This window comes from Rhinopithecus roxellana, chromosome 8, assembly GCF_007565055.1.
Source record: "Rhinopithecus roxellana isolate Shanxi Qingling chromosome 8, ASM756505v1, whole genome shotgun sequence".
Taxonomy (NCBI): Eukaryota; Metazoa; Chordata; class Mammalia; order Primates; family Cercopithecidae; genus Rhinopithecus; species Rhinopithecus roxellana.
The window spans coordinates 31,282,920-31,306,687 of record NC_044556.1 but is presented as its reverse complement, the minus strand read 5'-3'; the positions used below and the strand labels follow the sequence as shown (position 1 = coordinate 31,306,687).

Here is a 23,768-nt window from a genome sequence, read left to right as displayed (position 1 = left end):
AAATCTAGTGGAACAGGAAAGAGAGTTACACCTTGTGGGTGTGAGTTTGGGACCTGTTAGCCAAAGGGAATGTCACTCCCTGGAAACAGGTTCAGCATGTTTGCACTTGTTATTTTGTAGCTTTAATGATTTTTGTTTTCTAATGTCTCTAAGCTTGGTGTTTAGAGCTGCTTCATATTTTAAACTAGTTCCATTCCACAGTACTAGTTCAAACCAGTTCTTACAGCCTCCTGGGTGGGTCATCTTGACCTAAACTCTTGTGTTGTCACATTTTGAGATGTTTTCATAGCAGAATGTACCAAAAAGTGCACAAGGTAAAGGTAATTTACAGCAAGAAACAAATACACATTTGTTTTATTTCTTGACTTTCCCTAAGCAGATAAGCAGAAACTTGTTTAACTCATTACTTTGTTTGATATGTCTTGCATATTTTTGACTAAAAGTTATAGGAAGTTATTCCTCTGGGGGAATCTTTTATAGGTGGAGGAATGGGGATAGCAGTATAGCCTCAGATTCAAACTGGCATCACCCTAAACCCTGTGGGCCAGGGTGGAATGAAGTCAGCTCCTTTTTATAGTTGAAATACAATTTTTTATTCACCATTGTCTGCACAAATCTTTAAAAATAAATGTTTTTTTCCCTACAATCTTTGTCAATTTATTTGTCACATCCTGAATTTATTGAAGTTTGTTCAATACTCCCCTGGGTTCAGTTCATAGCCTACCTTTTTAGTTCACATTAGTGAATACCATCATTCCTGTTATCCCGTTGTGACAGCACTGAATATATTATATAGTTCAGAATCTGGCCGGGCGCGGTGGCTCACGCCTGTAATCCCAGCACTTTGGGAGGCCAAGGTGGACGGATCATGAGGTGAGGAGATCGAGACCACCTGGGCTAACACAGTGAAACCCCATCTCTACTAAAAATAGAAAAAAATGAGCCAGCTGTGGTGGCGGGCACCTGTAGTCCCAGTTACTGGGGAGGTTGAGGTAGGAGAATGGCGTGAAACCGGGAGGTTGAGCTTGCAGTGAGCTGAGATCGTGCCACTGCACTCCAGCCTGGGCAACAGAGCAAGACTCTGTCTCAAAAAAAAAAAAAAAAAAGCATCTGGCCTAGCTTTCTCCTTTAGGGCAGATGAGATAGATATATCTAGAGATATCTATAACTAGATATATATGTATATAAGATATGCTGAGATATATATAACTAAATATATGTAGTAAGGTTTCATAGATATACGAATAAGATATTCGTATATATATGAATTAATAAGTTTTGAGGCATAATTAAATAAGGTAGATAGCACCCCCAATACATTTCACCTACTATTGCTATTAAAATACAAGTATCATCTGCCCTAAACAGTCATAAACATCTTCATTCAAATGAAGTTAACAAGTTAGCCAGCCAGGCACCTAGAAAATCCTTGAGCCAGGCTGGGTGCAGTGGTTCAGGTCTTTTATCCCAGCGCTTTGGGAGGCCAAAGCGGGTGAATCGCTTGAGGTTAGGAGTTCAAGACCAGTCTGGCCAACATGGTGAAACTTTGTCTCTACTAAAAATACAATAAAAGATTGTACCACTGCACTCCAGCCTAGGTGACAGAGCGAGACTTCGTCTCAAAAAAAAAAAAAAACAAACAAACAAAAATCCTTGAGCCAGCAGGATTCTGGCACATACAATGGGTACTTTCCCCCTTATTTATTTTAAGTGCCTGGTGAGACTGGCATAAGTACAAATTAGAACTTAAATAATTTTCTACTAATCTCCAAAATTCTTCTGATTTTTACCCCCCAAGACTCATTTCCTTGAAAAAGGAAAAAGAAGGAATTGAACCATTAAAATTATGCTTTCTAATGTGAGAGGGGCTAATTCTGCTTATATAATCACTGCTATTTTACACTCTACTCATTCTGGAACTTGGAAGTCAATGTATATTTTATTTTAATAGATATGACCATAAATGAAGGTTCAAAAATTTGGACGTCACAGCATTAAGTTCTGGGCAGCCTTAGGGCTCTCTAAGTGGGGACAGGAATATGCCTTCCTATCTTTTCCCATTTGATAGATATCCTGACTTCCTAATACTTAGATTTAAATACAGTATTCTTGGCTGTGTGCAGTGTCTTAAGTCTGTAATCCCAGCACTTTGGGAAGCCAAGGCAGGAGGATCGCTTGAGCCCAGGGGTTCAAGACCAGACTAGGCAACATAGTAAGACCTCTGTCTCTACAAAAAATTTTTTTTAAAAAGTAGCCAGGTGTGGGCCTGGTGCGGTGGCTCATGCCTGTAATCCCAGCACTTTGGGAGGCTGAGGTTGATGGATCACGAGATGGACAGGAGATCGACACCATCCTGGCTAACACAGTGAAACCTTGTCTCTACTAAAACTACAAAAAATTAGCCGGGCATGGTGGCATGCACCTGTAATCCCAGCTACTCAGGAGGCTGAGACAGGAGACTGGCTTGAATCTGAGAGGCGGCAATTGCAGTGAGCCCAGGTGGCGCCTCTGCACTCCAGCCTGGGCCACAGAGCGAGACTCCGTCAAAAAAAAAAAAAAGAAAAGAAAAAAGAAAATAAAGTAGCCAGGTGTTACCTGTGGTCCCAGCAACTGCAACTTGGGAGGCTGAGGTGGGAGGATCAATTGAGCCCAGGAGGTTGAGGCTGCAGTGAGCCGTGATTATACCACTGCACTCCAGCATGGGTGACAAACAAATAAGTAAATACATACATACATACATACATACTCTATTCCTCACCTTTCCCTTTGGTAAAATGACGTTCGCCTTCTCCCTAGGGAGAAGGGGCTACTGGGGAAGCCAATGCTCCCCATGGTAATGACCAGGGATTGCTGTCTTCTTGGAAAAGAAGTCACTCACCTATAAATATCCAGAAGTTGAATCATTTTTTAAAATTTAAGGGCTGGGCTTGGTGGCTAATGCCTGTAATCCCAGCACTTTGGGAGACTGAGGCGGGTGGATCACTTGGGGTCAGGAGTTGGAGACCAGTCTGACCAACATGGAGAAACCCTATCTCTACTAAAAATACAAAATTAGCTGGGCGTGGTGTCGCATGCCTGTAATCCTAGCTACTCGGGAGGCTGAGGCAGGAGAATCATTTGAACCCAGGAGGCGGAGGTTGCGGTGAACCGAGATTGCGCCATTGCACTCCAGCCTAGGCAACAAGAGCAAAACTCCCTCTCAAAAAATAAATAAATAATAAAAACAACAATACTTATGGAATATTTACTACATGCCAGGTATTACCCAAAACACTTTACGGTTATTAATACATCTAAGCCTCATAATAACCTTATATGGTTAGTAACTATTATTATCCCCCTGTCACAGATGAGGAAGTGGATGTACCAGCAGGTCAAGTAAGTTGTCTCAAGGTAACATAGCTGATAAATAGTACAACTAGGATTTGAAACTCAACCTATCTGATCTCAGAGTCTGCATATTAAACCATGGAGTATAGGCAGTGTGGTTAAGACTGCATTAGGATTATTGCGGAAATTCTGAAAGCCATTTAAAAAGTGACATTACCTCGCTAAGCCCAAATTAGGGAGAAACACTGTAGAAGTTTACACCCTGGGATGGAGGGGTGAAAGTGGAGGCAGGGGTGGGACTGCAAAGCTTCTGCCTTGATTTGGAGTCTGAGTGCTGCTACCTGCCTGTCCATATCTCATCACTAACACCTCTCAAACCGACCATCCAGCTCCTGCTTTCCTCATTTCTGATAATCCCACCCCTGCCATTCCTTCCAAATTACTCTCATACAGCTCCATTTCTTCCTTCTATCAATTACCTCTCTACTGAATCCATTCTTTTGTGAACAAATCTCTTTTGTCATTACCTTTTTCATTAAAAGCTCATTCCATTTTTTTTGCTGTAATGAAAGGATTTTCTGAGCAGTTAGCTAAATGACTGGGATAAGTTCACAGCTTCTATTCAGTAATCATTCATTCAAAGTCCACATTCCTTGATCCTACTGCCCTCTTGCCCTCTTTTTTCTTTTTCTTTTTTTTGAGATGGAGTCTCGCTCTTGTCACCAGGCTAGAGTGCAGTGGCGTGATCTGAGATCACCACAACCTCTGCCTCCCAGGTTCAAGTGATTCTCCTGCCTCAGCCTCCCGAGTAGCTGGGACTACAGGTGCCTGCCACCATGCCCAACTAATTTTTGCATTTTTAGTAGAGACGGGGTTTCACCATGTTAGCCAGGATGGTCTCGATCTCTTGACCTCTTGATCTGCCCGCCCTGGCCTCCCGAAGTGCTGGGATTACAGGAGTGAGCCACCGCTCCCAGTCTTTACTGCCCTCTTAAGGCTACTTTCCTCTCTGCTTTTCTACCTTCAGTATCCAACTATATACTCATTCTTTAACCTTTTATAATCTGGCTTCCCTCTTCACCAACACCCTCAAATTTTGTTCTCCAGATCATTCCCATACCTCCTAGTTGTCAAATCCAAGGCCTTTTCTTAAATCTTCAACCTTGTAATCTCTGGCACTGAGCACTCCATACCACCTGCTTTTATTTCTTGGGTTGTTTTGTTTTGTTTGAGACAGAGTCTCACTCTTTACCCAAGCTGGAGTGCAGTGGCATGATCTTGGCTCACTGCAACCTTTGCCTCTCGGGTTCAAGCGATTCTTCTCCCTCAGCCTCCCAAGCCACTGGGACTACAAGCACTCGCCACCACACTCGGCTAATTTTTTTTTTTTTTTTTTGTATTTTTAGTAGAGACGTTTTCACCATGTTGGCCAGGCTGGTCTGAAACTCTGGACCTCAAGTGATCAGCCTGCCTCAAACTCCCAACACCTGCTTCTTTTTGAAACCTTTTCTTTTTGGGTTTTCAGTTCTCCTCCCTCTCCTCCTCCCCTTTTCCTACTTTTATCTTTTCCTACCTCTTTGACCATTCCTTCTGTCACTCTGTCTCTTTGATGTACTGTTTCTAAGGCTGTGCCCTTTGCCTCTATTCTCTTAGCCTTTGTTTCTGTGCAATCTCTAGACTATCACTTTGCGATGTCTCCCGTGTCATTTTCTTTAGTACTAATTTTTCTTTTTCTTTTTTTTTTTTTTGGTATTTTTATTATAGAGACAGGGTTCCACCATGTTGCCCAGGCTGGTCTCGAACTTCTGAACTCAGGCAATCTGCCCGCCTTGGCCTCCCAAAGTGCTAGGATTACAGGCATGAGCCACTGTGCCCGGTGTAGATCTAGTACTAATTTTTCTGTGGATTTCTGGGCCTGTAATTCCTGGCCTGGATTTCCATCACCTTTAGGACATCTCCAGACTCTCAAACACACACTAAACTCATTTCCTTCCACTTCCAACTTCTTTCCCCTTTTTCTTTCCTGTTTATATTAATAGCATTCCATGCTTCTGTCCATAGCTCTCACATTGTCACAAAGTTCTGTAAATTGTCTCTTAAAGTTTGTCTTAAATCAGTTCCTTCTTCCTCTTTGCCTTAATTCAGATTATAATCATCTCTCATCCTAGTTTCCCCACTAAAGTGATCTTTTTAAAAACTAAAGTCATGTGACACATGTGTATCTCTTCTATTCTGTTCTGTTCCCAAGAACTCTGTAGTTTGAAGTTCAGTCTCTGAAGAGAACATTTTAGGCCTTTCACACGCAAATTCCCGTCTCATTTCGTGCATCCCCACCCAACAAACTTTGCCCTGGCAACCTACATAGAGCATCTTGTAGAAGCACACCATGGCTTTTCACTCTGTTTTCCTTCTGCTCTGCTTATCACACTGCAATTGTTCCCGCACTTGGTATTTGGACCTCAGGTTCACAGGACTGAATTATTCACATGCTGCAGCTCGTGGCGCACTATTACAACTGGCCCTTCCAAAGCCTTGCACTTTGTATTGATCCATCTATTCCTTTTATCCCTATTCCCATTTCTCCTACACTGCAACTTTCTCGTGTGTTTAATGGCTATGCTTTCTTATATTTTCCTGTAAAATAAGTAGTACTTTTAATTTCTATAAATGGTATTATGTTGTAGATCTTGTTTCTTTTTTACTTTGAACTGCTTTCAAGTTCTCTCATGTTGCTGAATCTATTGCTTCTGATTGCTGCATTGTACTCTATGCTGTGCATCCAGCATATTTTACCAATCTACTCCCCTGATAACAGACACTATGAATGTTTTATACCTGACCTCCTGGACACGGATCACTACCTAAAAGCCGTTCTCAACCCTATCAGGCTCAACAATCTCCCTTAAATATTAATAACAAATACAATGTCTCCATTACTGTGCAGTGAAATTCAAAAATAATATAATTGACTGTGGTAGGTGGCCTCTCAGAAAGCCCCCAGTGATCTCCAGCGCAATATTCTTGCCCTTATATCATCCCCTCTCCACGAATTTGGGCTGCACTTTCTTTCTTTTCTGAGACAGAGTCTCACTCTGTCGCTCTGGCTGGAGTACAGTGGCGCCATCTCAGCTCACTGCAACCTCCGCCTCCCGGGTTGAAGCAACTCTCCTGCCTCAGCCTCCTGAGTAGCTGGGATTACAGGTGTCCACCACCACGCCCGGCTAATTTTTGTATTTTTAGTGGAGAGGGGGTTTCACCACGTTGGCCAGGCTGGTCTCGGAACTCCTGACCTCGTGATCCGCCCACCTCCGCCTCCCAAAGTGCTGGGATTACAGGCGTGAGCCACTGCACCCCACCTTAGCTGCACTTTTTTACTCACTTCTAGTGAATAGAATAGGGCAGAAATGATGGGATGTCACTTCCAAAATTAGGCAACAAAAAACCTGTGAGTTCTGTCTTCTGGGTTCTCTCACTTGTGTCCTCTGGAGGAAGGCAACTGGCACAATGTGAGCTGCCCTATGGAGTGGATTACATGGAAGGAACTAAGGGAGGCCTCTGGGCAACATCCGGTGAAGAACTGAGGCCCTTAGTCCAACAACCTCCAGGAACTGAAACCTCCAGCAACCTGTGAGTGACTCTGGCAAATTCTCCTCCATCACCAGTTGAGGTATGACTGTGGCCCCAGGTAACATCCTGACTGCAACAGGAGGGACCTTGAGCAACAGGCACCCAGCTAAATTGCACCCACATTGCTGACCCACAGAAACTGTGTGATAAGTATTTGTTTTAAGCCACTAAGTTTTGGGGTGATTTGTTATACAACAATAAATAACTAATATATCTACCTACTCACATAATTTTGAAAATAACATAATACCCTAACAGGATCCAGTGATCCAGTGTCCAGGAGGTCAGGCATAAAGGTAATATAAAGTAAAGTAGAAGTAGTAACATATGTTTCTTTTTCTTTTTTTTTTTTTGAGATGGAGTCTCACACTGTCGCCCAGGCTGGAGTGCAGTGGCAGAACCTCTGCTCACTACAAGCTCTGCCTCCTGGGTTCACGCCATTCTCCAGCCTCAGCTTCCCCAGTAGCTGGGACTACAGGCGCCCACCACAATGCCCAGCTAATTTTTGTTGTATTTTTTAGTAGAGACAGGGTTTCACTCTGTTGGCCAGGTTGGTCTCAAACTGTATCAGGTGATCCGCCCACGTCGGCCTTCCAAAGTGCTGGGATTACATGCGTGAGCCAGTGAGCCCAGCCAACATATGTTTCAATATGTAAACACTCGAGTACTAGGGGGTATAATGAAGATTTCAGATGCTTGTACCTATATGTAGAATTACTTTGAATGCAGACTGATTTGAGTGAGTATTGTCGACCTAAAAGGAAGAAGCTGAGGCAAAATTAATATAAATAGAGAGTTTATTTGGGCCAAAGTTGAGGATTGCAACTCAGCAGCATAAAGTGGCCCAGAATATACTCTAAGATTAGCAGCAGGTACAAGTGGATTTTTAAAGGAAAAGAATGAGGACAGGGAGTGGGCTGACACAAAGTTGTCTTTAAGGAATTCTCATTGGTTTACAAAAATAACATTGATTAGTGATTGACTAAACATTATCAAGCTATAGGGTGTAGGATATAGTGTCCGGTGGGGCATAATTAGGCTAATTTATAATTAATACTTGTGGAATGGCAAGCAGTTTTAAGACATAAATACATAGCTCAAAAGGGGGCAAGTAGGATGTGATTGCCTCTTATTTTAATGCCTCTCTGGGCCTAATCATTTAACTCACATTTCTCAAATCAAAGTTCTTTTTTCAGTATTCACCATTCAAATTATTACAAGTGATATTGCTTTGGGTGACATTATTTCTTGAAATGGTACACAACTCTTAATGAATTCCAAACAAAACAAAATACAATTACTATTCAATTTTGGGGCAATAATATTCCTAGAAAATTCAACGTACATTAAAAGTGTGGGAAGATGCTTTGTGTTTATTAGCAAAGATAGGTTCAAGTCTCAGATAATTACTTTTCACTCACCGAATGTTCAGCAGGACATTCAGAAATCGTGTGTTATTACGGAATTTTCTTTATGTAGCATCATCTGTTACACTGTAGGACACATATTTTATATCCCTAGCTCTGGCCTTCCAATGCCTGTGGTTTTCCCAACCATTGTTCCGACCAAAAGCCTTCCCTGGTGGACACGGTGGCTCACACTTGTAATCCCAGCACTTTGGAAGGCCGAGGGGGACAGATCGCTTGAGAGCAAGTGTTCCAGACCAGCCTGGGTGATGTGGCGAAACCCTGTATCTACTAAAAATACAAAAATTAGCTGGGCATTGGTGGTGTGCGCCTGTAATCCCAGCTACTTGGAGGCTAAGGTGGGAGGATGGCTTGAGCCCAGTAGGTCTAAGCTGCAGTGAACCCGGATTGTGCCACTTCACTCCAGACTGAGAGACAGTGAGGCTGCGTCTCAAAAAAAAAAAAAAAAAAAAAAAAAAAAAAAGGCCGGGCATGGTGGTGCACGCCTGTAATCCCAGCTACTCGGGAGGCTGAGGCAGGAGAATCGCTTGAACTCTGGAGGCGGAGGTTGCAGTGGGCCGGGATCGCGCCACCGCACACTACAGCCTGGGCAACAGAGTGAGACTTGGTCTCACAAAAAAAAAAAAAAACTTCACAAAATTTTAAATGCTTAGTCTTGGGACATCATCTCTTGGAAATTTCTGCTGAAGCACAGTATCCCCAATAATTAACGCAGTGCTTAGAAACAATGGAACCACAACTCTTTAAAATGATTTAAAAGCATTTGTGTCAGATAAAGGACCGCTGGCTAGCCCTCCTACGATCCATAGCTTCGCAGTCCCCAAACAGGAAGCCGTGATTCAATACGCAGTAGCAAATTTAGGGTGACAACGAGATACACCCCACCTAGCCCGTGATTTCCTTTTCTTTGTTAGTTTTCAATTCCTTCAGCACTACAGGGAGGAGCTCCGGCCTCCTCCGCTAGAGACTGCCGCATTTCCGCCGCTAGGCCGGAAAACACGATAGTCCTCCCGCAGGCCGCAGTCCTCCAGGCCCAGCTCCAGCCCCGCCCATCACCGGAAGTGAGGCGGCGGAAGTAGCGTAACCCCCTGGGAGCCAGCTGGCGGGGCGCTGTGGGTTGGCGGGCTAGTGGGATGGCAGATGAGGAAGAAGACCCCACCGTGAGTGACCGTCTCTGTCCAAAAGCTCTCTTTTCTTCACTCCGTCGGGCTCAGTAGCGGAGGCAGAGTTCAGGATCGGATCTGCTTGCCTTAGTCAATTCAGCCGACAGAATTCGGGGACTTCACGCCCTAAGGATTGATCATTTTAGAAAGTGGGGAAGGACATGAAGGAAGAGTAGGTTTTGTGACCCCTTTCCCCTTGATTTTGGTCTGTATTTGCCAGACACTGTTTGAAACACGTACAGAATCATCAGAGGTCAAAACTGACGTCTATTAGCGCTCACTATGAACCAACAGTTCAGTTGTTAACAAAACTGTACTTACTGTGAAGTAATGGGAAAAGAATGCATTGAAAGACAGCCTGGATTTCAAAATCTCCATTCTCTCTAAGCAAGTTATTTAACTTTGAACATCAGTTTTCTTGTTATAAAATAGGGTTACAGGCTTACTTAAGGAACGTTTTTAGCACCGTATAAGCAAATGCTTAGTAAATATTAGTTTTGCTTAATTGAAAGTCTACAAAGGTAGACTTTGATTCAGTATCAACTGTTTAACAATAGCAATAGGCCACCTTAGTTGTTTAAAAATACAACCTATGTTCATTAGAACTCTTACACGTAGAAGCAGTAGGATTATTTGTTAGGAACATTGTAGAAGCCATTTTTGGATGAGTTGGAAATTGGACTCGATACCTAGGCTCCTTCAGTGCTAAGGTTTCGTGTTTTTTGTTTTTGTTTTCCTGCTTCCTTTAGGCTTTCTGGCCTATCTGTTGAAAAGGAAAAAAAATTGTTATTATTAAAATATCAAATACAAGGCAATTATTTGACATTTCTATATATACATTTTCTAGTTTGAGGAAGAAAATGAAGAAATTGGAGGAGGTGCAGAAGGTGGACAGGGTAAAAGAAAGAGACTGTTTTCTAAAGAATGTAAGTAGTATTGACAATGATTTTGTTATAGATGATGAAAACTTTTGGACATGTCCTTTCAAAGTACATTTATTGCTTTGAATATTTCCCTGTAGTGACAATATTCTCAGACTAGCCTATCAAATTGTTTAACTTTTGAATCAGATAGTACCAATCCTAACCCCAATTATATGTGTGTGTATGTGTGTCTGTGTATAAATTGCTTTTTAAGTGAGCAAATGTAGTTCATGTTTTAATTTAGGGCAGAAGAACATACCTCCATTAGTTTTCCTCTTGCCTTTGCAGCAGTAGAAACAGAGGCTCCTTTGACTGTAAGCCACAGATAATAATGGATCCTGCAACAGGTGTTGAGAGAGAGTAGCAAGTGAGTTGGGGCTTGGCCTTTGGACTAAGGCCATGAACAAAGTAAGAAGGTGGTGAACAGCTGGGTGCAGTGGTTCACGCCTGTAATCCGAGCACTTTGGGAGGCTGAGGCAGGTGGATCACTGGAGGTCAGGAGTTTGAGACCAGCCTGGCCAACATGATGAAACCCCGTCTCTACTAAAAATACAATAATTAGCCAGACGTGCTAGCTTGAAGCCAGGAGGGAGAAGTTGCAGTGAGCCAAGATTATGCCACTGCACTCCAGCCTGGGTGACACAGCAAGACTCTGTCTCAAAAAAAAGAAAAAAAAAAAGAAGGTGGTGAATAGTGTAAGGCATTATAGTGACATGGAGGCTAGATGCAGTGGCTCACGCCTGTAATCCCAGCACTTTGGGAGGTCAAGGCAAGCAAATCGCTTGAACCCAGGAGGTCAAGACCAGCCTGGGCGACATAGTGAAACCCTCTCTCTACAAAAAATACAAAAATTAGCAGGGCATGGTGGCACACCTCTGTAGTTCCAGCTACTCTGGAGGCTGAGGTGAGAGGATGGCTAGAGCCCAGGAGGTGGAGGTTGCAGTGAACCCGATTGCGCCACTGCACTCCAGCCTTGGTGACGGAACCAGACCCTGTGTGCAAAATAAATAAATAAATAAACAAAATAAATAATGACATGGAGATTATAATGTATCGATTCTCCATCCTACCCCCTCAGTAGATGGTTTTGACCCCTTTTGGCAACACGAGGAAGGGAGAGCAGCTGCTACTACTGATGGTACAGGCCAAGCCCTGGAACACAGCATGAGAATGTGCTCTCCATCTCCCAGTCCTGGGTCCTTTATGTAAAGTTATATCTAAGTATTGAGAGATGAGGCAACACAGATTTATGAATATGGTTTATTTAGGCTGGGTTATATCTGAGCAGTTCCCAAATGCCCTTGAAACTACAGGGTCAGTATATCTTTTTTTTTTTTTTTTTTTGCAATTAACTGGGCATGGTGGCATGCACCTATAGTCCCAGCTATTCAGGAGGCTGAGGTGGGAGGACCACTTGAGCCCAGGAGTTCAGGGTTGCAGTGAGCTGTGATCATGCCACTGTACTCTAGCCCCAGTGATAGAAGAGTGAGACCCTGTCTCACCACCATGCCCCAGCTAATTTTTTGTATTTTTAGTAGAAACGGGTTTCCCCATGTTAGCCAGGGTGGTCTCAAACTCCTGACCTCAGATGATCTGCCTAACTCGGCCTCCCAAAGTGCTGGGATTACAGGCCTGAGCCACCATGACCGGCCATACCCAGCTAATTTTTGTATTTTCAGTAGAGACTAGTTACACCATGTTGGCCAGGCTGGTCTCAAACTCCTACCCTCAAGTGATCCTCCTGCCTCAGCCTCCCAAACTGCTCACTCCAGACTGTGTCGCCAGGCTGGAGTGCAATGGCATGATCTTGGCTCACTGCAACCTCTGCCTCCTGGGCTCAAGCGATTCTCCTGACTCAGCATCCCGAGTAGCTGGGACTACAGGCATATGCCACCACGCCTAGCTAATTTTGGTATTGTTAGTAGAGACGGGGGTTTCACCATGTTGGCCAGGATGGTCTCGATCTCTTGACCTCGTGATTCGCCGTCTCAGCCTCCCAAAGTGCGGGAATTACAAGCATGAGCCACCATGCCCAGCTTCAGGGTCAGTATATCTTTTTTAAGAAAAAGTGTTTTCTTATTTTTTATTTATTTTCTTAGAGACAGGGTCTCACTCTTCTATCACTGGGGCTAGAGTACAGTGGCGTGATCACAGCTCACTGCAACCTTGAACTCCTGGGCTCAAGTGGTCCTCCCACCTCAGCCTCCTGAATAGCTGAGACTATAGGTGCATGCCACCATGCCCAGTTAATTTTTTTTTTTTTTTTGAGAAGGAGGCTCGCTCTGTCACCCAGGCTGGAGTGCAGTGGCCAGATCTCAGCTCACTGCAAACTCCGCCTCCCGGGTTTACGCCATTCTCCTGCCTCAGCCTCCCGAGTAGCTGGGACTACAGGCGCCCGCCACCTCGCCCAGCTAGTTTTTTGTATTTTTTTTAGTAGAGACGGGGTTTCACCGTGTTAGCCAGGATGGTCTCGATCTCCTGACCTTGTGATCCGCCCGCCTCGGCCTCCCAAAGTGCTGGGATTACAGGCTTGAGCCACCGCGCCCGGCCAATTTTTTTTTTTTTTTTTTTTTTTTTTTTTTTTTTTCTCTGAGATAGAGCCTTGCTCTGTCACCCAGGCTGGAGTGCAGTGGTGTGATCTTGTCTTACTGCAACCTCCATCTTCTGGGTTTAAGCAGTTCTCCTGCTTCAGCCTCCCGAGTAGCTGGGATTACAGGCGTGTGCCACCACGCCCCAGCTAATTTTTTGTTTTTTTGGTAGAAATGGGTTTCACCATGTTAGCCAGGCTAGTCTCTAACTCCTGACCTCAGATGATCTGCCCAACTCGGCCTCCCAAAGTTCTGGGATTACAGGCACGAGCCACCGTGCCCAGCCATACCCAGCTAATTTTTGTATTTTCAGTAGAGACTAGTTTCACCATGTTGGCCAGGCTGGTCTCAAACTCCTACCCTCAAGTGATCCTCCTGCCTCAGCCTCCCAAACTGCTGGGATTGCAGGCATGAGCCACCACACCCAGCCCAGCCAGACACTCTTATTTTTTAACCATCCAAATCCTTTTCCATATTTTGTTTCCTCACTAAAACTGACCATTTCTTATTTCATTTCTCTGATGCTCCTTATACTATTATGTGGTTTTACTTATTATATCAGCATAAGAATGGGATCCTTGTACCAGAGCATCCCAGAGTGATGTTCAGTTGGTTGTTAGCAAAGACCTTTGTTCCAGTGAGATTAGTTTGTGATGACAGGAATTTGGAATCTTCAGGCTTCTCCTTATCTTACCTGAATATTCATAGAGGTTACTGACGAAAGATCTGTTTCCTGAACCTTAAAAAAAAAAAAAAAATTGCAGGAGACTGGGTACAGTGGCTCATGCCAGTAATCCCAGCACTTTGGGAGGCCAAGGTGGGAGGATGACTTTAGGTCGGGAGTTCAAGACCAGTCTGGCCAACGTGGCAAAACCCCATCTCTAATAAAAATACAAATTTAGCTGGGCGTGGTGATGCTAAATGCCTATAATGCCGCTACTCGAGGGCCGGACACAGTAGCTCATGCCTGTAATCCCAGCACTTTGGGAGGCTGAGGTGGGTGGATCATGAGGTCAGGAGATTGAGACCATCCTGGCTAACATGACGAAACCCCATCCCTACCAAAAATACAAAAAATTAGCTGGACGTGGTGGCACATGCCTGTAGCCCCACCTACTTGGGAGGCTGAGGCAGGAGAATTGCTTGCATCCAGGAGGCAGAGGTTGCAGTGAGCCAGGATGGCGCCACTGGGCTCCAGCCTGGGTGACAGAGCAAGAATGCCTCCAAAAAAAAAAAAAAAAAAAAAATTCCAGCTACTTGGGAGGCTGAGGCCGGAGAGTCACTGGAAACCTGGGAGGCAGAGGTTGCAATGGGCCTATAGAATTTCAAAGCATTATCTGGCATTTGTTTATGCCTTTATAGACCCTTTAACCAAATACAGTTTACATACTTCCTATATAATAAGTTTCCCTTTTCTAGTGAAATACATTTTCTGTCTGGTGAATTCTGCCCATCAAAATGTTAGTGACAAAGTATCTTCCTCAAAATATTTAAACAAAAACAGTAAACCTACAGTGGAGAATTCTGGAAGACACCATGTTAACCAAGTGATCAAAGCATCACTAATAATATATAGTATATTGACATTATATACCCCAGATATGATGCATTAGGAGGACACATCACCTTGGTGTTCTTCCTGGTAATGTCTAACTTCAATCTAATGAGGAAACATCAAAGAAACCCAAATTGAGGGATAGTCTACAAGATAACTGACCAATATTCTTCAAAAGTGTCAAGGTTTTTTGTAAACAATGGTTTCATTTTAAAAAGAGGTGTCAAGGTTTTGAAAGATGAAAAAGTCGAGGAACTGTCAGAGAATAGAGGGAACAAAGGAGACACGACAACTAAATGGTATGGGAACCTGAAACAAAAAGGACATTGGTGGAAAAACTCGTAAAATCTGAATAAAGTCTGTACTTGTACTGATGTTAATTTCTTAGCTTTGATGACTCCCTATGGTTGTATAACATGTTAACATAAGGAGAAGCTGAATATAGGGCATATGGGAACTGTGTACTATTTTTGCAACTCAGCTGTAAATCTAAAATTATCTTTTTTTAAAAAAAGGCAAAAAAAGTACGGAATCCAAAACAGAAAGATAAAAACTATTGGCTCCGGCCGGGCGCGGTGGCTCAAGCCTGTAATCCCAGCACTTTGGGAGGCCGAGGTGGGCGGATCACGAGGTCAGGAGATCGAGACCATCTTGGCTAACATGGTGAAACCCCGTCTCTACTAAAAATACAAAAAATTAGCTGGGCGTGGTGGCAGGCGCCTGTAGTCCCAGCTAGTCGGAGGCTGAGGCAGGACAATGGCATGAACCCGGGAGGCGGAGCTTGCAGTGAGCCGAGATCGCACCACTGCACTCCAGCCTGGGCAACACAGCCAGACTCCGTCTCAAAAAAAAAAAAAAAACTATTGGCTCTTGTGTTTGTTTTTTTCCTCCTGTTTCTGGACCTAAAGACTCTTGCCAGTGTAAACCCTAGGGATATGTCTATCTCAAGCTGGTTTCCAAGTCACCCTTTTCTTCTGTAGGCCTGGCCTACTTTCTTCTCTTTGTACTTCTACTAGTTTTTACTTCTTCTAAATAGAGGAATTATTCTTAATTTACTCATTTCTTCCTTTAGAAGTATTCTACAAGTACTTTTTTTTTTTTTTTTTGAGACAGAGTCGGGCTCTGTCACCTAGGCTGGAGTGCAGTGGCGCGATCTCGGCTCACTACAAGCTCTGCCTCCCAGGTTCACGCCATTCTCCTGCCTCAGCCTCCCGAGTAGCTGGAACTACAGGCGCCCGCCACCACGCCCAGCTAATTTTTTGTATTTTTAGTAGAGACGGGGTTTCACCGTGTTAGCCAGGATGGTCTCCATCTCCTGACCTCGTGATTCGCCCGCCTCCGCCTCCCAAAGTGCTGGGATTACAGGCGTGAGCTACTGCGCCCGGCAATATCTTTTTTTAAAAAAATAAAACTTAGATACAATAAATTGTGCAAGTCTTAAGTGAACAGCTTGCTGAATTTTATGTATACTGTACAGTCAGCCCTTTATATCCATGGGTTCTGCATCCATGGATTCAACCAACCTCAGATGGAAAATATTCAGAAAAAAAAAACTGCGTCTGTATTGAATATGTGCAGTTTTTTTCCTGGTCATTATTCCCTAAACCATATAGTATAACAACTATATACATAGCATTTACATTGTATCAGGTATTGTAAGTAACCTGGAGATGATTTAAAATATAGATAGGAGATGATTTAAAATAAAATATAGATGTTTAGGTTATATGCACACACTATGCCATTTTGTATCTGGGATTTGAGCATCTGAAGATTTTGGTATCCACGGGAGGTCCTGGAATCAAGCTCCCAAGGATACTAAGGGGCAACTGTATACACGTGCACACACACACACACACTCACACACTTGTACCCACTACTAAGATCAAGATAATAAAACACTTGCAGCATTTGACAGTTTCTTACCATTTACATATACGCCTTTGAGAATCTGATGAAAGTTATAATTATTCCCAGAAAAATGCACATGTACAGATAATGTATAAAATTTTTCTGTATGATTTTAGGGTCGTCTCAAGGACTTTTTTTTTTTTTTGAGATGGAGTCTCCCTCTGTCGCCCATTGGAATGCATTGGTGTGATCTTGGCTCACCGCAACCTCTGCTTCCTGGGTTCAAGCGATTCTCCTGCCTTAGCCTCCCTAGTAGCTGGGATTACAGGCGAGCACCAGTACGCCCCCCTAATTTTTGTATTTTTAGTAGAGATGGAGTTTCACCATGTTGTTTAGGCTGGTCTCAAACTCCCGACCTTAGTTGATCTGCCCACCTGGGCCTCCCAGAGTGCTGGGATTATAGGCGTGAACCACAGTGCTGGCCTTCAAGGACTCTTAAAGCTTGTCTCTGGACTGGGAGTTTATAGGCGATAGGTAAGAATCTGTGTGGATCTCAGCTGAGTGTGGTGGCTCACACCTGTAATCCCCGTACTTTGGGTGGCCTAGGCAGAAGGATTGCTTGAGTCTAGGACTTCGATACCAGCCTGGGCAACAAGGTGGGACCCTGTCTCTATGAGAAAACAAAAATAAATAAATTTTTAGAAACCAGTTCAAAACCAGCCTGGGCAACATAGCGAGACCCCCGTCTCTAGAAAAAATTTAAAATGGTTGAGTGTGGTAGCTCATGCCTGTAATCCCAATAATTTGGGAGACCAGGGCAGGCAGATCACTTGAGTCCAGGAATTCAAGACTATCTTGGGCAACGTGGCAAAACCCTGACTCTACTAAAAAATACAAAAAAATTAGCCGGGTGTGGTAGCGCATGCCTGTAATCCCAGCTACTTGGAGGCTGAAGCTTGAGAATCTCTTGAACCTGGGAGGTGGAGGTTGTAGTGAGCTGAGATCGCACCACCGCACTCCAGCCTGGGTGGCAAAGGGAGACTGTGTCTCAGAAATAATAATAATAATAATAATAATAATAATAATAATAGAGAAGTCTAATATAGAGAAATAAAAAAAACTCCAAAAGATAAAACGTATATAGTCCTTATTATATGCCAGGTACTGTCGTAAGTGTTTACATATATTATTCATTTAATCCTCACATTGATCCTTTGAGGTAGATGCTATTGATTATCCCCTTTCTATAGATGAGAAAATTAAAGCACTGCAGTAACTGATTTACCCAAGGTCACAAAGCTAGTAAGAGATGGAACCTGAGTTTGAACCCAACTGATCTGGTTCAGGTCTTTCCTCATACCCACAACAGCATCGCACTTGTACTTGTAGTTTAGGGCAGACAGGATCCATATGAATTCTTTTTTTTGCTCCCCTTTTTTGAGCGAGTCTTGGCTCTGTCGCCCGGGCTGGAGATGTGTTGCAGTCACAGCTTGCTGCAGCCTCAACCTCCCTGGCTCATGTGAGCAGCTGGGACTACAGGCACATGCCACCATGCCTGGCTAATTTGTGGGGTTTTTTGAGACGGAAGTCTCACTGTGTCACCCAGGATGGTGTGCACACCTGTTGCTTCCTGTAAGAATGTCTTTGGGGTAGGGCGCAGTGGCTCACACCTGTAATCCCAGCACTTTGGGAGGCCGAGGCAGGTGGATCACCAAGGCAGGTGGATCACGCCATCTCAGCTCACTGAAACCCCTGCCTCCTGGATTCAAGTGATTCTCATGCCTCAGCCTCCCGAGTAGCTGGGATTATAGGCATGTGCCAATACCGCCAACTGACTTTTGTGTTTTTTTTTTTTTTTTTTTTTTTTTAGCAGAGATGGGGTTTCCCCTTGTTGGCCAGGCTGATCTCAAACTTCGGGCCTCAAGTGATCTGCCTTAGCCTCCCGAAGTGCTGGAATTACAGGCGTGAGCCACCATCCTGGCCTTCACCCAGCTAATTTTTTTTTTTTTTTTTTTTTTGTAGAGACAGGGTTTCGCCATGTTGTTCAGGCTTGTCTCAAACTCCTGAGCTCAAGCAGTCTACTTGCCTGGGCCTCCCAAAGTGCTGGATTACAGGTGTGGGCCACTGCACCCGACCTAGACTTACCTTTTTCATTTCATATGGGTTCTTCAGAAGAAGCCTGAAAGGGCTTTGCCAGCAGTTGTATTGATCTAGGAAATGTCAAAATTCCTTGTAGTAAGCCCTCTGCTTTCTAATTTTGATTACCCTGTTGCTTCCTGTAAGAATGTATTTGGGGCCGGGCCCAGTGGTTCACGCCTGTAATCCCAGCACTTTGGGAGGCCGAGGCAGGTGGATCACAAGGTCAGGAGATCAAGACCATCCTGGCTAACATGGTGAAATCCCCATCTCTACTAAAAATACAAAAAATTAGCCGGGCATGGTGGTGGGCGCCTGTAGTTCCAGCTACTTGGGAGGCTGAGGCAGGAGAATGGCGTGAACCTGGTAGGCGGAGCTTGCAGTGAGCCGAGATCGCGCCACTGCACTCCAGCCTGGGCGACAGAGGGATACTGTGTCTCAAAAAAAAAAAAAAAAACCTTTTTGGAGAACTTTCTCTCATGTCTTTTCCCCTATGGTAATATCAGTAAAGAGTCTGCCTTTTTTCCAATGCCCCACTGCCATGCCCACACACAATAACTGCTTCCAAAAAAGGCTAAGCTGTTGCTATCTGTCCTGTCCCCTGCCAGAATTTCCTACTTAAAGGTGTTCTGCTGGGGTCATGGGCTGGTAAGTAGATGATAGAGATTAGGAAAACACTGTTTACCTTAGGGTTCAGTAGCTGGGAGGAAGGAAGAGTTTGGTTGGCGGCTATCTGGGAACAGTTGGTCATCAGACTGTCCTTAAACCTTTTACACCAGAATCCATACTTGGAGATAACAAATACAATGTAAATATGTTTTTATACCAATATTGTCTATAACTTGGTTCACTTCTAGTTTATTTTTTTATTTTTTTTATTTTTTTTATTTTTTATTTTTATTTTTTTTGAGAAGGAGTCTCGCTCTGTCACCCAGGCTGGAGTGCAGTGGCCAGATCTCAGCTCACTGCAAACTCCGCCTCCCGGGTTTACGCCATTCTCCTGCCTCAGCCTCCCGAGTAGCTGGGACTACAGGCGCCCGCCACCTCGCCCGGCTAGTTTTTTGTATTTTTTTAGTAGAGACGGGGTTTCACCATGTTAGCCAGGATGGTCTCGATCTCCTGACCTCGTGATCCGCCCGCCTCGGCCTCCCAAAGTGCTGGGATTACAGGCTTGAGCCACCGCGCCCGGCCTAGTTTATTTTTTTAAAGCATTAAATTGTTAAATCTGTAAAAGTAAACAAAAGTGATTGTTCTTTTACAGTGCGATGTATGATGTATGGCTTTGGGGATGACCAGAATCCTTATACTGAGTCAGTGGATATTCTTGAAGATCTTGTCATAGAGTTTATCACTGAAATGGTAAGATTCTTTCCTAACTGGTCTTACTTAATTAAAGAATAGATATGAAATATTAAACTTTAGGTAAGACTAGTAACTTATGTCATCCCTTTGAAATAAGCTATCCATTTGAGTGCTTGTTTGCAGAAGTTATTGGTTACTGTTTATCATTAAGGTTGGAGGTTATATGTATATATTCTATCCCCCCTTCTTCCTTTTTTTTTGAGACGGAGTTTTATTCTTGTTGCCCAGGCTGGAGTGCAATGGCGTGATCTCGGCTCACCGCAGCCTTTGCCTGCTGGGTTCAAGGGATTCTCCTGCCTCAACCTCTGAGGAGCTGGGATTACAGGCATGTGCCACCACGCCTGGCTAATTTTGTATTTTTAATAGAGACAGGGTTTCTCTGCATTGGTCAGACTGGTCTCGAACTCCCGATCTCATTTGATCTGCCAGCCTTGGCCTTCCAAAGTGCTGGGATTGTAAGGGTGAGCCACCGTACCTAGCCTCTTCCATTTTTTATAAGGACATAAAATCCTTGAATAAAATAAAAATATTACCCATAATGCCATTATCCAACATAGGTTTATTTTTTTCCCCTCCTTTTCCAGTATTTAAAGATATACAGTGTTTTTGTGTGTGTGTGTGTGTGACAGGATCTCTGTTGCCCCAGCTGGAGTGCAGTGGCATGATCATTGCTCACTGCAGCTGAGATCTTCTGGACTCAAGTGGTCCTTCCACCTCAGCCTCCGAAATACCTGGGACTACAGGCATATGTCACCATGCTCTGCTTTTTTTTTTTTTTTTTTTTTTTTAATATTTTCTTTTATTTTTATTTTTATTTTTTTGGGGGGATGGAGTATCGCTCTGTCACCAGGCTGGAGTGCAGTGGCGCGATCTTGGCTCACTGCAAGCCCCGCCTCCTGGGTTCAAGGCATCTCCTGCCTCAGCCTCCCGAGTAGCTGGGACTACAGGCGCCCGGCACCTCGCCCGGCTAATTTTTTGTGTTTTTAGTAGAGATGGGGTTTCACCATGTTAGCCGGGATAATCTTGATCTCCTGATCTCTTGATCTGCTCGCCTTGGCATCCCAAAGTGCTGGGATTACAGGCGTGAACCACTGCACCTGGCAAGCTCTGTTAATTTTTAAATTTTTTGTAGAGACGGGGTCTCACTGTGTTGCCCGTTGGTCTGTAACTCCTGGGTTCAAGCGATCTAACCCCCTGCCTCACAAAGTGGTGGGATTACCGGCGTGAGCCACTGTGTCCGGCTCAATGCCGTATTATTAAGTATTTAGCTTCTCTTTTTTTGTCGTTAGAAATAATGCTATGATAGGTCTTCAGTTTTGCACAGGTAAGTATATAATGACAGGGGATGAGATAGATTTATTTGGTTTTTAGAAAACCCACCAATATTTATTGGGTATTAAGATGGAGGAGGACACAAAGCATAAATGAAATGGGTGAGTACACAAAATGATAAATTATTTTATACAAATGAAGACAAAATCTACATATATCAAAAAAACAGAAAAGGAACAATGAAGCTGACAGTTTTAATGTCCTTAAGATATTTTTTTGGCTGGGCGTGGTGGCTCACACCTGTAATCCCCCAGCACTTTGGGATGCCGAGGCAGGCAGATCGCCTGAGGTCAGGAGTTCAAGACAAGCGTGGCTAACACAGTGAAACCCCGTATCTACTGAAAATACAAAAACATTAGCCGGGCGTGGTGACGGGCGCCTGTAGTCCCAGCTACTCAGGAGGCTGAGGCAGGAGAATGGCGTGAACTTGGGAGGCGGAGCTTGCAGTGAGCTGAGATCGCGCCCCTGCACCCCACCCTGGGCGACAGAGTGAGACTCCGTCTCAAAAAAAAAAAAAGATATTTTTTTAAAGTGACTGTGAAGCATAAAGGGAACATTGCTAATAACCCACTAGAAAATGGACAGAGGACCTGAGTAGAAAGATAATTCACAAATGAATAGCCATAATATAGCCATAATAATAAGAGAAAATCTTCAAACTCACTTGCAATTAATAAATGCAAATTAAAACAGTAAAATATTAGATTGTAAAAAATTAAATGTAATATGTTTCTTTGTAATAGACTCACAAGGCAATGTCAATTGGAAGACAAGGTCGAGTACAAGTTGAAGATATTGTCTTCTTGATTCGAAAGGACCCAAGAAAGTTTGCCAGGGTTAAAGACTTGCTTACTATGAATGAAGAATTGAAACGTGCTAGAAAAGCATTTGATGAAGCAAACTATGGATCTTGACACTTTTTGTAGTTTCTGAAAATTACCATCTGGGGAAATCATATATAATAATTGTATATTTTCTAAAATAAGGTTCTGATATCTAGCCATGTAAATGAAAGATGGAGAAAGTTTTCAGCCTTTATTTTTATGCCTTTGATTTTAGAGTGATATGGGTGCATTTAATTGCCTGCCTTTGTATTACCATACTTGAATTACTTACTGGGGTTCAATGACCACACATAAGTCAATGTACCTTGCAAACCATGCCGTTCCTTCTGACTTTTGACTATCTAAAGGATAAAGTAGTATTTTTTTTTTTTTTTTTTTTTTTTTTTTTGAGACTGAGTCTCGCTCTGTCGCCCAGGCTGGAGTGCAGTGGCCGGATCTCAGCTCACTGCAAGCTCCGCCTCCTGGGTTTACGCCATTCTCCTGCCTCAGCCTCCCAAGTAGCTGGGACTACAGGCGCCCGCCACCACGCCCGGCTAGTTTTTGTATTTTTAGTAGAGACGGGGTTTCACCGTGTTAGCCAGGGTGGTCTCGATCTCCTGACCTCGTGATCCGCCCGTCTCGGCCTCCCAAAGTGCTGGGATTACAGGCTTGAGCCACCGCACCCAGCAGGATAAAGTAGTATTTATCTGTTAGGTGTGTTTATACCCTTGTAAGCTATACTGTAGCTTTTTTTTTTTTTTTTTTTGAGACAGAATCTCGCTATGTCACCAGGCTGGAGTGCAGTGGCACTATCTTGGCTCACTACAAGCTCCACCTCCCAGGTTCACGCCATTCTCCTGTGTCAGCTTCCCAAGTCACTGGGACTACAGGCACCCGCCACCATGCCCAGCTAATTTTTTGTATTTTTAGTAAAGACGGGGTTTCACCGTGTTAGCCAGGATGGTCTCCATCTCCTGACCTCGTGATCTGCCCGCCTCTGCCTCCCAAAGTGCTGGGATTACAGGTGTGAGCCACCATGCCTGGCCTATTGTAGCTATTTAATATGTGAAATCCAAATGGCATTTTTGACTCGACAGCTCAGACTTGTACTTCATGTATTCAGAAGTTTTTAGACAGCAACTAGTTTATTGTCTAGTTTATTATTAAAGATAATTATTATTAAAGATAATGAACTAGGCCAGGTGTGGTGGCTGAAACCTGTAATCCCAGCACTTTGGGAGGCTGAGGCAGACAGATTACTTGAGGCCAGGGGTTCGAGACCAGCCTGGCCAACATGGCAAAACCTTGCCTCTACTAAAAATTAAAAAATTAGCCAGGCATGGAGGCATGTGCCTGTAATCCCAGCTTCTTGGGAGGCTGAGGCAGAAGAACTGCTTTTAATCCAGGAGGCAGAGATTGCAGTGAGCCAAGATGGTGCCACTGCACTCCAACCTGAGCAAGAGAGTGTGACTCTGTCTCAAAAAAACAAATACAGATAATGAACTGGTTTGCATTTCTTTTAAAGAGATGATAGAGGAAAATATAGTTCTTTGAGAGAATGTTTCTATCTCTTAAAAGGTAATCTGTTTTAATTTTCTTCAGATAACAAGTTATTATTTTTTAAGAAAGCAAGTTTCACATGAATAATGC

The 23,768-nt window shown here is 43.7% G+C and overlaps 1 protein-coding gene across 1 annotated transcript; it reads left to right on the top strand.

Annotated features, from left to right (window-relative positions):
* Positions 1–9,451: 9,451 nt before the first annotated feature.
* LOC104669754 (transcription initiation factor TFIID subunit 13) lies at positions 9,452–22,520 on the top strand. The gene is made up of 4 exons (XM_010372840.2): positions 9,452–9,544; positions 10,395–10,473; positions 19,862–19,959; positions 22,038–22,520. Exons 1-4 carry the CDS (start codon positions 9,518–9,520, stop codon positions 22,206–22,208), a joined length of 375 nt encoding a protein of 124 aa, XP_010371142.1. The 5' UTR covers positions 9,452–9,517; the 3' UTR covers positions 22,209–22,520.
* Positions 22,521–23,768: the final 1,248 nt, after the last annotated feature.

Coding starts and splice junctions, on each gene's coding strand:
- LOC104669754 (XM_010372840.2), top strand. CDS start 9,518: ATGGCAGATGAGGAAGAAGACCCCACC. Junction 9,545..10,394: donor ATGAGGAAGAAGACCCCACC/GTGAGTGACCGT, acceptor TACATTTTCTAG/TTTGAGGAAGAAAATGAAGA. Junction 19,960..22,037: donor TAGAGTTTATCACTGAAATG/GTAAGATTCTTT, acceptor TCTTTGTAATAG/ACTCACAAGGCAATGTCAAT.